This window comes from Gossypium raimondii, chromosome 1, assembly GCF_025698545.1.
Source record: "Gossypium raimondii isolate GPD5lz chromosome 1, ASM2569854v1, whole genome shotgun sequence".
Taxonomy (NCBI): domain Eukaryota; kingdom Viridiplantae; phylum Streptophyta; class Magnoliopsida; order Malvales; family Malvaceae; genus Gossypium; species Gossypium raimondii.
In genome coordinates this window covers 6,973,016-6,987,152 of record NC_068565.1, presented here as the reverse complement: position 1 = coordinate 6,987,152, position 14,137 = coordinate 6,973,016, and the positions used below count along the sequence as shown (strand labels likewise).

The window sequence follows — 14,137 nt, the reverse complement described above, 5'->3', positions numbered from 1 at the left end:
CAACAGTATTACAGGTAACTGAACCGAGGATAAAGAGAGTAATATGTACCTAGATAACGGATCGTCAACAGAGTTTCCCCCTTATGTCCGTCCCATTTTCATAGTTTATGCGGCGGAAAAAGAAATGCACGAATGAGGAACTTGGTAGACATGTTTCTGTAAAAGCTCTAGTATTGCGACTGTACTATAGAGCAAACTTGCATAAGTTTCTATAGTTCAGCCTGCCAGCAACTGGCATCATCATTCCAGGAATTTGATAGCCCATGTTTGGCCAGGTTTGCCAATTGTTATTAATTGGAGATAGATGATAGATATTTGGACAATGAACACTGGGTGGAAATTTGTTGAGATTTGAGGATAGACATATTTAAGATGAATTGGTAAAATCTCGTAATTGAAGATTTCTTCGTATGCCAAAAATTAATTTTTTTTAAAAATTTTGTATTAAGATGTTTTTCTTTATTATTTTTAAAGAACTGAAAATAATTAATATAGGTACAAGTACAAAGATGTAACATTCGGCGTAAAAATATTAGATATCGAGAAACTTCATACAATCATTGAGTCATATCTTAATGATGTCGGATTTTATAATGTGAGCCACACTCAGCATTGGAAAATGATTCCTGCATTGGCTGAATGTTGGAGGCCTGCGCACTTATTCAACTTTCTGTGTGGAGAATCGGAGAATGCACAATCACATTAGAAGATATGGCATAATAATTTGACTTCCCGACCGAAGGTAGGGTTGTGATTGAAAATCATATTGTCAAGAATATGTTTATGAGATATGTGACATGTACTTAGATAAAGTTCTAGAGAGCAACTATACAAAAAGTCTCTATTTGAAAATGACATGGTTGGAACAAAATTTTGTAATAAACAATTATCATTTGAGTCTAGATGAAATTATATGCTTGCTGCAAAAGCATATATATTTTGCGGTTGATAGAAGGAATGCTGATGCTAGATAAATTCGGTAATTTAGTTCATTTGGCATATCTCCTATTGATAGTTGATTTGCAGGAGTGTAGGGACTAGAATTGGGATTCGACCATCCTTGGGTTCCTATATCAAGAGATGTGTTGAGGTTCGATAGATGGGGTAGGTGAGATGGATGGTTGTATAATGTTGTTGCAGTCTTGGACTTGGTATATACTACCATTCATTACCAACTTATGAGAGCCTCCATTGATTATCCTTTGGCAGCAAGGTAAAAGATTTTTTTACCATTTGATTCATGTCTTTAGCAGTGTTTACTTAAGGTTTTTGCTGCGTTTAAAAATGCGCAAAAAATAGTAGGAAAAATGCAGCAAAAGGCGCCACAACAAACAACATCACGAAAAGCACGACGTTTCTTTAAAAATGTCATTATAGGTATTCATATATTTACTTGACAAACACTGTTAAAAATAAGGCATTTATCGATGTTTCCCTTCATAAAATGCCATTACATATAAGCCATTTTGAGACCATTTTCAAAAAGAAAACCTCAGGAATGATTTTTTGCTGCGTTATGCTCTACAAACGCTGCTAAATATACATAATTTATTTTTTAATTTTTCTTAACATTCCCTAGTATAATTTCACATTATTATTTATAAAATTATATATAATTCACAAATGAAAAAATATAAAATATTTTATACAAATGAATTAAGTTCGTATACAAATAAATGAAATATAACATACATTAAAAATTACTCATACAGGAACATTACAATCATTAGGAATTTAACAAAGGCAAGAGTATGAAACTAAATAAATTACAGTGCAATTATCTCAAGGCCCTAATTTGCTTCTTCCCTTGTTTAGAGAGACACAATGGAGTTAGAACATCCTTGATTTCTTCCTACGGGCCAACAAAGCAAACATAGGCAGCCAAAATAATTATAGTTTGAGAAAATAATAGAACACTCATTAAAGAAATAAAGAGAAGAGTTGATTAAATAACTGAAACTTGAACTTAATTTTTGCATCGTCCCTTAAAATCTTAGTTCTTACCATCTATCAATTGGCCAGCTCTGATTCTGCTAGTCTCCCTGGCACTGATCTTATGGTTAAAGTCGCTTCCTTTGATTGTTCCTCTTGACAGATCAGCTACATTAGAAATATACACAAGCTTAAATTTTTTCTATATTGACCAAACCAAGAAGTGCTTACCATGTACTTAGAATCAATAAAAGGATCATTGATTGCTACCACATCAATATCATCCCTTCAGTTCGCTACTCTTGAAAACCTACCTGCAAAGGTTCATTGTCAAAACATGAGTTGTTATAAGATACATCATGCCATCTGGCAACAGAGACTTCCGAATCAAGATTAATCTACTAGGTTTTGGACTTTTAAGCTGCCAACAACAGACTTGAATCCATTATTGATAAACATTAGTAATCTTTTATTTTTTTCGATTTCTATGCCCCAACGCTTCCATTGTGTTAGACAATTTGGGTTTAGCAGCTGGTTTATACGAAACATCTTACAATTGCTTGTCATGTAGCAAGCAACTTGAAGCACCAAATAGACCTAGTAATTTCAGACATAGCACAAGGATAAAAAAACTAATTAAAATTGCATTTTAATGCCTATACTTTTCCAATTTATTCTATTTAATCATTAACTCGATTTTCCAACTTCATAGGTCAATACTCAATACATATCCATGCCACATCCTAGAAAATTGTTTATTAAAATTTTCGCTCTTCCTACAAAAATGGTAAATTTGCACTTTCAGTCCTCTAGCTTTCAAAAATTTTCAATTAATCCTTACTAAATTTCATTATTCATACTTTCTCTCAATACTTAATTCATCTTTAAAATATTTGTGCTTTCTTAAAAACCAAAATTTTGAGTATTACAAATGACATCTGTTTTAGAGTATATATTGACTGCATAATCTAATATGTTGATAATTTGAATGCAGTTTATTAGGATGCCTTACTCCACATATGATGTCGTTGAAACGTACCGGATGACGTGTACTGACAACTGCAGAGATGGCGTGGTACTGGTCCGCTCATATGTTTTGCGATAATCGATTGGCATCAACCGGGTAGCGTCTTAAAATAGTTTGGCATTCAACAAAACATACCTGATGCTCACCGATTGGACGGTAGAGGCATCATAATGAAGATTGGGTCCGAAGGCATGTTCAATATTTTTAATGTGAGATGCAAGAGACCTACGGATGCAAGAGATGTTGGACGACATCCTTTTTCGTTGGAAACTGAGTACCAACCCATTTCCCTGATTAGTAGCGTCTAGAGTGGTATAACCTGGAGTGATATGCGGATTCTTCGGAAACTCAAATCCTTTCATCCAATCAAAGTTAACTTCGAGCATATGAACTAGAGATTGATATTTTAGAATATCCTATCCAACATCACCGACATGTACAGGTTCCCCAGTCTCAGAGTCGACATCACTAAAGTCACCACGGGTTCTCCAAACTGCAAGCCGATGATATTTTCATGCACTGCTGATGGAACTTTATCTCAATTTGGAGCACCACTGAATTTGAATTCTAGAAACTGCAATGCAAAATAGCTTGATTGCATTCCCGTATGAGTATATTCGTCGGAGATAAAAAGAGTTTCCAACAACGATACGAAACTATTACCCAACCCGTATGTCTGGTCCGGTGTTTCAATTTGCAAATCCACCAGATGAGTCATATGTGATATCGATACAAGGGTCCTAGATGAGTTTGAAATATCGCCCCCCATGTCCTTCAATGTTGTCGAGCTCGACATATAGCTCGACTCTTTCACTACCATTTGACCCATGAAGTGTGATTATTATTTGTAGATTATCATCATCTGTTACGGGAAATGTAATATATCTCACTGATTGTCAAAAGTAATAAATCTACGCCTCAACAATCCAACTAGAGCTTTGATTTTTTAATCAATTTAGTGCGTCATCTCCACTAACGTGATGTCCTTTCCAAACATCATGTTAGCTAGTCTTTCGGACTCAAAAATTACATCGATATCCGTATCACAAATTTGACCATTACAATTCACCACAACATAAAACTAGAAAATAATTATTCAACACCATATTGTATATTTAACACAAATAGATAATCAACACTAATAAATATCAATTTTTAATGTATGTTCAACACTAATATATATTCAAAATTGTTATAAACTAAAATATGTTCAACAACAATCCCAAGAGTCTATTAATGTATCAATACATAAATTATCATAGCATGAAAAAAAAATACTTACAAAGATCGAAAAAGATAGATGAAAATTGTAAAATATTTAAAAGGCAATAGCTACTAACAATGCTCAACAAAAAGAAGAAAAAGAAAAAGAAAAAAAGAAGTTGAATAAACTTACTCTACTTGTCTTGGTGGCAAGGTATCTATATACAATTTTCAGTCTCCTCCACCTTTGCCATTATTATTACTCATACATTGCATTGTTCCATGATCTCCAAACAGTCTTCCGCCTCATTCTATCATCTCCAAGTAACTTTCCGCCTTTGTTGTATCATCTCAACCTTCTATCTTGTTCCACCATTTCCAAACTATTTTCTTGTGAACTTGCCTCAGTATTTTTTCAACCTCTCACAAATGCACGAGAAAGTTGTATTTCTCAACCTTCAACTTCACGTGCTCCTGCCGCTCATTGCTGCATATAGGGTACGTTGGAATAAATTGAAGTTGACACTCTTAGGGGTAGATTAGAGTTGTCTATGGGCCGAGTCATCCAATCAAGTTTGAAGGCTCGCTCGAAAATTGAAAGAGTTTGAGCAAAAATATAAGCCCGAAATATGAGTTTGGACAAAAAACGAAACCCGTTTTCTAAATAGATTGAGTCTCGAGTAAGCTTTTTTAGCCCCGATCCGGCCTGGATACCTTAACAAGTATCGATACCTTTCACAAAAGTATTGATACCCTGCATGGTATTGATACCATTTTAAGGTTCGATGGTTTAAAAATTAAAGAAAAATTGTTGAGTATCAAAACCCCTAACGTATCGATACCTTGTAGCAAGTATCAATACATTTCCTATTATATCGATACTATAGGCTTTAATACGGACCAGATCGATCCAAGCTCAAACCTATCAATCAAGTCTAAAATTTTGTTAGGCCTGGCTCAAATAATTCAACAACTCAACTATTACACTGAATCTTTTTTCAAACTCATGTATGAAAAGAAAAAGGCTTTCTTTTTATGTCCACTAGGAAGGGAAAAAACCCAAAAAAAAATATATTTTGTAAAATGTGATTATATTATCTAAGTTTTTCAAGAGAAAATATACTAATTTTTATTTTTTTATCTAACAGTATTTCGATTAAATTTGTAATCTAATAAATCCTTAAACAAGAAATAAAAATTCTCTTAATAAGGTCAAGCTGACTACGTAATATATGCACATGGCACTGTTGCGTGATTATATGAATCAATTAAAGTAAAACTGAGTTTGAACCAAGTTATTACCCTACAAATGGAAAATTGGATTACAGGTTCCATAAATATGAAGAGAATGTAAGAGTATAAAAGACTACATAGTAGCTGACAACAGATTATTATATACAAAGTTACGCTGTGCAGTAATATGGAAGTGACCTATTCTTTCGACATTTACCAGTAAGAATGAAGAAAGTATTAGAGCTATGCAACACCTACATATTTTATCGACACCGAACAATTATTCGCGATGTCACATTCTTGATCTTCGTCTACAACATGAAGATTCGTGATTCCTCTTCACCACAGTCATCTCGGGTTCAATGGTGTAAGATACATATAAATAAGCATAAGTTGCAAGATTGCATCCCCTTTTGTAGCTATCAATCTGCATCTTTTACTTCTGCTTCGATATCAACAACTGCTCCTGAAGAATCGCTTCCTGAACAAACTGTGCGAGAATATTCAGAATTAATGAATTCGATGAACTTAAATTAACATGCTTGTGATATATGATCAATGTTCATAACCGTCTACATAAAAAATCCTTTTCAATATGCAAAATTACAATGTACTTTCATTGTGTTGCAAAATATCATGCTCTGTTTTTCATCGAATTGTACGGTTTTTAAGCTTTGTTTTATGCCAGATTTGTACAATTGGAAAACAATTCAAGTTGATTTCATTAGATGAAATGAACTTTGCAAAGTCAAAAACATACTAAATCCAGTCATAGTATCACGACACATTACAGTTAATGCTAAATCCTGTAAAGAAATTAATTCCGAAGCCTGAAAATGTAAGAAGGGTTTAAAGAGGGGGCACCTTTCTTGAAACCAGGAGAAAAGCTGTTGAATGATTGTTTCTGTTTCGAGGTTTGGTTGGAGAACTTTACAGGTTCCTTGACAAACTTGTCATCCACCACTACAATATAATCAACAAGTCAACAAAACACGTAAAAAGTGAGTGGATCCTACTCGAAGTAATAACGAAATGGACATAAGGGAAGTCCGGCTAGCTACAACTTTAGCCAGATTATCCTGCATACTAGATGTATCAATGAACATAAATAGATTCACCTGAAAATGGTTGACTGCAGTAAGGGCACAGCTGCAACTCGTCATTTAGAAAAGACCTAAGAAATCGTCATTACCATCCAATACTTAAAAAAACATCTCATAAATGTCCACAAGTTTAGCTAAGAGGTGTTTGTTGTGCTTACTTGAAAATCTGAAAATCATTTCCACAGTTCGGGCACTGCAATTATATAATAAGATAGTATTAAAGGCAGTCGGCGGTAGATGCAGTTCCGTACATTTATTCACATTATAAAGAAACCAAGTAAAACATGACTGCATATCAAGAAACAGGAAGATATTCGATGCTTATAAGAACAGTCAGATGTTTAGGCTCTTGCAATTGCTGGGTTTAAGTTGGGCAAATCTATGATTTTTATATTTATCTGGTTTTAATATGATTCTATATTGACTATATTGACTAAGATATGCAACTAGAAGACTTCGAGCTTTGATTTAGGCAAACTTCGAGCTTTGATTTAGGCAAACATTATTTATTTTGCATTCAGGTCTGTTGATCTTGCCACAGCTGCTGTGGAAGATATATACAAACCATAGAAAGAAGGTTGACAAACTATATATATATGCTGAACAATGAACCGAAAGTTAAAGAAGCCTTACGCTGCTTTGAACAATATCCCGGCCTGCCCACCAGAGGAAGGCTCCAACACCAACAATAGGAACAAGCACTGCAATGAGCTGGAGACGACAACACCGGCAATTAGATGCAACTAGATGAACTAACATCGATATTGAAAGTACTAGTCTTAAGTGATGCAAAAACAATACCAAAGATGGTTTCACAAAATAAAATGGTGCTACATAAGATACTAGCTAATGCTACCGGTTTTCGCAACAACAGGAAAACCGGTATCTAACAACAACATCCAATATCTTCTATAAGCAACAATTCAAAACATTATTATCAAATAAGTACAGGCAATCAATCCAAGCCAACTCAAAAGCACCCTTAAAAAACAATTTTATCTTATTGATTTTCACATAGTCAACTAGCACTCACTCATTCATTGCTCTACAATCGAAGTGAAGGGAACTAAGGTTCTCATTATAAACCCTAATTATATCTACTGTAATTCTTATAATTCATTATTATAAAGACTGTAGAAAGCTAAATTTTACATGCATGTATATAAAAGGAGAGGGGATCAGTACCCAAATTGAGACAATAGCATCTAAAACCCATCCAAGCTGTCCAGTCGCTGAAAGATAAGTTAACCCAATAGCCAAAGCGATATTTCCCAGAAGCCTAGCTGTGTTACTATCAATTTTCCCACCGCCGCCACCACCACCTCCTCCACTACCACCACCACCACCATTAAACCCAAAACCTTGACTAAACATCACCAAAACCACTCTCCTCTTCCTCTTCATCTTCCTCTTCCACCCTTCTTCTTTTAAAAAAATCCCATCTTTGCACCTACCCACTTCCCCAAAACTCCATCTTTGCCTCCCAAAAGCTCCCAACTTGAATCTGTTTGGCCGCAAAGAAACAGTTCTGGGACTCCTTACTGGGTAACAGCAAATGGGTTTTTCACAAAATTCTTCATTTGATGAAGTGAAGGGTGAGAACTTGAATGTAATTTGCAGAATGGTTGTCATTGGCCCGTTTTAGAAAACAACTGCTTTTGGATTGTGTTTTATAGATAACTTTCATGGCTTATATAGTAGTCATCATAGTTTCCAAATTCAACTAGATTTTTCCATTTATTTTTATTGGACTAGTTTTCATCCTTTGGAAGTGTGCCACGTGTGTGTTCTCGTTGATATCCATTTTTATGATGTCCTGCGATTGTACTTTTGCATGTTAGTGAATATCATAGTTTCCCGACTGATGTTTTTCTCATTTATTTCGACCAATATGTTGATTTCAACTTGAATGTATGTTTTTCTCTGTCGAAAGGAAAAGATTATACATTTGTCTAAATATAAATATAATAAAATTATTATAAAAATTTTAAAAATCTACTTCAACCATTCCATATTTTCTATATTGGTTCTCGATTCAATCAATCTGAATTTCATCAAAGTTTACCGCAATATTATCTTTATAAATTACATAAAACATTCTTTCAAAATATGATAATCTTATTAAAGCAGAATTTGTTAATTCCATTTGTCAAAATTTAATCTTACATTCATTGTTTTACAATAAAACATACATGAACACCGAATGAACATTTAAAGTTCGTCCAACATCCATCTCCTGATGTTTTGCACTAAAAATTTTCTTGGTTTTTTCCCTTGCGTTTTGAGAAGAACTCCGAATAATAAACCATAAACCTACTCCGGAAAAAGCAATACCAGTGATCTCATGAGGTCGTCACAAAATCATTAGTTACCTGAGTTCATCTTTGGAAATGTTCCCGTAGCTCGAATAGTAAGTCAAGATGCTCGTATAAATAAGAAACGACAATAAAATGGTGAAGAATGAAAAAGAATTCTTTTAATACCTCAAAAGTTCCAGATCGATCGAACTTGGAGTCCATATTCAAGCAAAAATTCTGACAATAAACTCTGCTGATAATGCCACCAAATGTACAAAGTCCGATGCCAAGCTGAGAAGGCCATATGCCCTTTGATGAATATTGATGGAACATATCAGCCTTGTATTTGCTCAAAAATCAATTTTCATATCAGAGAGATTTCAGAACATCACCCAGAACTAATCCCCATTGAGTCCAGTGGGTACCACCCTATATGTTAAACGATTCAAGCATGGTTATGATTCAGAACAGATGCAAACATATTACCTGACAGTTTTCCCAGTTTTGTGATTGAAAATATAACACACCAGGCATGGAAATTGAAACCAGTGAAATACAAACCTGGCAAAACACTGCATATGGTTCTCTTAATGGACCGTCACATGAGAGTTCACTTGTACTTCCATCAATGAAAGTTCCATCAGCAAAAATAACCTGATAAATGACGCAACCAATTCTCTATAAGTAATACAAAAGAAAAAAAAAAAGAATCCAACTTTTAGGTGACCTGGGTAATCATACTTAAAACTTTAATCACATGAGAGTTGGGCCATTCCATGTTTAACTTATGACTAAAACAAAGCCAATTGTAACAATTGGGATCATCTCCGGTTCAAGCAGTCCACAGGCATTTTATATGTCATCTTGATCACTGACAATTTTCGCATTGACATAGTTTGATACATTCTCCTACATAGTTGATATTGCACAACTAAATTTACCATAAACTAAGATGGGATGAACCCAAATGATGCCAAATATTTCATAAATATTCTAATATGCAAAAGAACCGTGAAGGCCTGGGATTCCTGATGTTACATGCTATTTGCACTTTTACAGTATCAGAAAAAACTCGATACTTTGCTTTAGGGAACTGCATCTATAAAATATTTTCCTATGCATTACAAGATAAAGGTGGAGGTAAAACATAACCAGACCTCTGATGCATAACCTGGAGTTGTACCAGCAACTGGCTTGGTGAACGAACCTACGGGGGAGCTTCTCTGGACAGCTTCACAGAAAGCAAGGAGAAGTTCACGGCTTCCAAGCTGCACTGCCTGTAAAGAAGAGAAGCTTGATTTTTCATATGGTTTTTATCATTTTGTAAAAAAAAGAACCCAAAAATACTGATGAACTAATCGGAATGTCAAACCATTTGATAAAACAATGATACTCTTATAACATATAACAAATCTACAATCGAAACATGAAAATGAAAGGGTAACCCAGATGGGTTTCAATATCTTAGCTTTTGAACAACAAACCGAACAATGAACAGTAAGAAAGCAAACCTGTACTGTATCACTGCGGGGGACTCGAGGAAGAGGCTGCACCTTATACCCTTTTGAAGCCATAACTTCAGCAACCAGAAAGGTTCCCTGGAAATAAAGAAGAATAGGTATTTTGATTGCCACATAGTAGGGGCCAAAGGAAATAATCATAAAAGAAATCAGTGGGCTAAGAACATGCTAAATGCACCTTAATTGCCTCACCAACCATTTGCGGTGCAAGAAACAAACCCTGAAAAAAGGCACGCATGATATCGCCAGGGGTTGAGCCACAGTCAACTCCTAGGCCTGGTGCTGATAGACGAGCTGCTGCAGCATCAACCCATTTTTTTCTCCCGGCAACATATCCACCACATGGTGCGACAGTTCCACCAGGATTCTTTATCAAACTTCCAGCAATCAAATCTGCACCCTGCCCCACCATTTAAAACCATTGTGACCCTTCTTCAGGGGGAAAAGAAAAGCAAATCAGCAATGTGAAATACACCACCTACCACCATTGGAGGCTCAATGCTTTCAACAAATTCACCATAGCAATTATCCACCATGACCAAGCAGTTTGGGTTCTGCATCTGTTCAAACAAAAGAGAATTAAGAGGGAACATTAAACAGATGAAGGTATTACAATCTATGAACTAAAATGAAAAACAGAAACGGTTGTAATTAAACAAGCTGCTAATGTATAAAGAAATTTCAAGATAATATCCCATATCTACTTTTTCTATGAAAAGGTTGGAACTTAACAGGATGCTAATGCATATAGAAATTTCAAGATAATAATATCCCACATCTTGTCAGTGGTTTAATGAACTAATATCAACAGTCATGCAAAGCAAAACAATATAATTTGTCAGTGGTTTAAACTCATCTAAACATTTATAATAGGAAAATATGCAAGTTGTAATTAGGTCATTCCAAGCCTGGACCATCAGAGACTTTATTACTGCAAGGTCATTTCGGTGACTAAATTGAATAGAGTTCCCATCATATTTTCTGAATATGAACAGTTTACCTTAATTATCTTTATTGCTCTCCCTATCTCTTCTACACTTAAACTCCGACGCCATGAATAACCACATGACCTCTGTATGAGAGCACATTTTGTATAAGGTCTCAAAGCACCAGTGAGCACATCCCAGTCAAGTCCACCATCTTCAGCAAGCTGCAAGAACATCAATCTGAGAGAACATTAACTACCAGAAGATTAAACTTATTCTGTATGGTTATTAGCAACATACAGGAAGTTCCCGATACATCACTCCAAAATCTTTCAGGGAGCCCAATCCATGAGAATCTCTCTTTCCAATAACTTCCTCTAATGTGTCATAAGGTGCACCAGCCACTGCCAAAAGCTGACAATCAAATTAATCCCGAGCATATTTGGCCGATCAAAAGCTCTCGGATATCATATAACTTCCAAGATAGAGCAGAACATTCAACTGAGATAGCTTACCTCATCCCCAGGCCTTAGAAAAGCAAACAGTGCACAAGTGATAGCATGAGTACCTGAGAAGAACTGGTGGTCAAAAGGTCAAGAGGTTAGAGGTAACTATTAAGAACTTATAACATCCAAAGATATAAAGGCACATAAAGCAAACCTGTGAACGCACTATTGCAGACTCAGCCCCAACAATTTCCGCAAATGCTTGGTCCAGTGCTTCTCGTCCACCAGCTTCATCATGCCCATAGCCAGTACACCCAGCAAAGTGCTGGTCACAAAATAAGCATATTAGTAGCAGATTAAAAATTATAAAAGGCCATGCATATCCACACACAGATATACACTTTTATGTACACAGATATTTCTGTACAATGCCATAAGATACCTCAAAGATTATAATAACATATTTAAGCAGGTCATGGTTTCTCAACTGCAAGTGAATGTGTAACTTACATGAGATCCAACCCTAGCATTTTGAAAAGCTTTAAGAACACGGGAGGAATTGCAAGCGACCAAATTATCCACACCTCTGAATTCAGAGCTCAAAGAATCTGCAGCTTTTGCAACCTGAAGTGCAGATAAATAAAGCAACACTAGGTGTTAACACTACCAATTCTACAGTTCTACAGCAAACAAAACTTTAACCGGTGTTGACACTTAAAAGTCCATGAAAACTTCGGTGCTTATAGAAGATGCAAGGGAATTCACATCAATTCCCAAGTGTTGATATTTGCCATCCATCTTTAAAAGCTTCATACAAATGCTAGGTTGCATAGTTTTACAGCAATCAAAACTAGGATTGCGTGCTAACACTTCAATATCTATAAATACTTGAATATGCGCTAACATTTCATTCAATCTCTATAAATATAGCAAAAAATTTCCTTCAAAGTCCATGTCAAACGACCAAAAAGCACAAGCATGGTTCAATAATGAATTATGAACAAACCCCAAATTTTCTCTTTTCCTGTTTCCTAGGAAAATCGAACCTCAACCAAGTTTCTTCTTTTCTCACTAAACCAGCAAAGAACTTTATCATTTTACAAGTTCACAAGAATGGGTTTTTGTATTTACACATATAATGGTTTCTAGCATTGAAAAAAGGGGTCTTGGGGGTGGGGGACGCCAACTAAAATAAACAATCCAAGAAAATAAAATAGGATTTATGGGAATATATATATGTACCTCTGGTACAAAAGGATGAACATTACTCAAGCTTGAACGAATTGCTGTACATTTGGGTCTTGAAGGTGAGAGAGAGAGCGTAGGATAAACTGGTCTAGCGCAGGATAAGACCAACATCTTCACACGAATTTGGTCAGTAGGACGAAGATTGGATTTAAAGTGTTGTATCCTCCTTCAACTCTAACCCGGCTTTTCTTTCATTTTTCTTTAAGTATAAAAAAAAAGTAAGGGTATGTTACAAAAAAGTCACTTATATATAGTTTAAATTATGTTTTGGCCACAAAATTTTAATTTGCTACAAAATGGTCACTAATGTTATCTATTTGTAAATTTTGGTCACTGAACTGTTAACCACATTTAATGGTTCGATGATAAGCTAATGTGATATCTTAAATCATTATTTCAAATAAAAATTTTATATCATATTACAAATTTAAGCCCTATTTCTTTTCTTATTTTGAGCAATTTTTTTTTCTGTAAAAGATTTAGAAGCAAAGGAGATACACTTGATTTGCTGATTAATATTATTGTATTAAAATGCTCAGGAGATAACTAGCAGTGGGAGCAATTTAAGCAAATTGGGATTAACTGTGCTAAGCCAATAATCTTTGGTTTGCAGGAGACCATGTGACATGGTCCTGTGCTGGATTTCAACTAGTGTTAGAATAAAGTACCAATTTTTGATTTGTTGATTAATATTATTGTAATTTATAATAAATTAAAAGATAGATTTATACTAAATATATAATACTACTCTAATGTAAACATTAAAATAATGATAAGATGACTATATAAAAAAATTCAATAAATAAAAAATATAAAGTTATTAAATATTAAATTAAATTAATATAAATTTTTTTAAATTTTAAAAATAATATGGGCGGATATAAAATGGGTTTGGGTTAGTCTTGTGTAACTATGGGTGGGCTTGGACAAAATTTTAGGCCCATATTTCAAGTCGTGTACCACCCCGATACTCAACTCAATCGTCGGGTCCGAGCTACAAGGTGTTACATTCGTTACGGAAGCAACTACGATCAAACTACACTCGATTTATACCATTCAATGATTAAATTTCAACAATACATGCATACGATACGATATACATTTGTTTCCAGATTTTATACGAGCTTACAAAAGCTCTATTGCTAACCTGAAATTGAATTAGGACCAAATTATAAAGATTTTAAAATATCAAGTAGATGTCA

General features: G+C 34.8%; 2 protein-coding genes across 5 annotated transcripts; both read right to left on the bottom strand.

The window, feature by feature from the left end:
- Positions 1-5,457: 5,457 nt before the first annotated feature.
- On the bottom strand, positions 5,458-8,180 carry LOC105779563 (uncharacterized). 2 transcript variants are annotated; one of them, XM_012603380.2, is made up of 6 exons: positions 7,684-8,180; positions 7,132-7,209; positions 6,657-6,691; positions 6,514-6,569; positions 6,260-6,358; positions 5,458-5,876 (listed from the first exon to the last, which is right to left on the bottom strand). In XM_012603380.2, the coding sequence occupies exons 1-6, from the start codon at positions 8,128-8,130 to the stop codon at positions 5,818-5,820; spliced, it is 774 nt and encodes a 257-aa protein (XP_012458834.1). In that variant the 5' UTR covers positions 8,131-8,180; the 3' UTR covers positions 5,458-5,817. The 2 variants fall into 2 exon arrangements, with proteins under 2 accessions (XP_012458834.1, XP_012458825.1); XM_012603371.2 differs by having other exon boundaries at positions 5,458-5,885; positions 7,684-8,179.
- A 415-nt stretch (positions 8,181-8,595) lies between these two features.
- Positions 8,596-13,124, bottom strand: LOC105779548 (uncharacterized). Of its 3 annotated transcripts, XR_001129035.2 has the most exons (13): positions 12,930-13,123; positions 12,198-12,311; positions 11,902-12,012; positions 11,757-11,819; positions 11,542-11,655; positions 11,316-11,465; positions 10,798-10,875; positions 10,494-10,715; positions 10,307-10,393; positions 9,953-10,072; positions 9,357-9,449; positions 8,982-9,224; positions 8,596-8,880 (listed from the first exon to the last, which is right to left on the bottom strand). XR_001129035.2 is itself a non-coding variant. In XM_052630966.1 (12 exons), exons 1-12 carry the CDS (start codon positions 13,044-13,046, stop codon positions 9,165-9,167), a joined length of 1,317 nt encoding a protein of 438 aa, XP_052486926.1. In that variant the 5' UTR covers positions 13,047-13,124; the 3' UTR covers positions 8,596-9,164. The 3 variants fall into 3 exon arrangements, 2 of the variants coding, with proteins under 2 accessions (XP_052486926.1, XP_012458807.1); XM_052630966.1 differs by having other exon boundaries at positions 8,596-9,224; positions 11,914-12,012; positions 12,930-13,124; XM_012603353.2 differs by having other exon boundaries at positions 8,596-9,224.
- Between the last annotated feature and the right edge of the window lie 1,013 nt (positions 13,125-14,137).

Excerpts from the sequence above, each read along its gene's own strand:
- LOC105779563 (XM_012603371.2), bottom strand. The coding sequence starts at position 8,130 with ATGACAACCATTCTGCAAATTACATTCAAGTTCTCACCCTTCACTTCA. Across the intron at positions 6,692-7,131 it reads GGGATATTGTTCAAAGCAGC|TGCCCGAACTGTGGAAATGA; the intron begins GTAAGGCTTCTT and ends ATATAATTGCAG. Across the intron at positions 6,570-6,656 it reads AATGATTTTCAGATTTTCAA|GTCTTTTCTAAATGACGAGT; the intron begins GTAAGCACAACA and ends ACGATTTCTTAG.
- LOC105779548 (XM_012603353.2), bottom strand. The coding sequence starts at position 13,046 with ATGTTGGTCTTATCCTGCGCTAGACCAGTTTATCCTACGCTCTCTCTC. Across the intron at positions 12,312-12,929 it reads TTCATCCTTTTGTACCAGAG|GTTGCAAAAGCTGCAGATTC; the intron begins GTACATATATAT and ends TCTGCACTTCAG. Across the intron at positions 9,450-9,952 it reads CTCCAGGTTATGCATCAGAG|GTTATTTTTGCTGATGGAAC; the intron begins GTCTGGTTATGT and ends GTCATTTATCAG.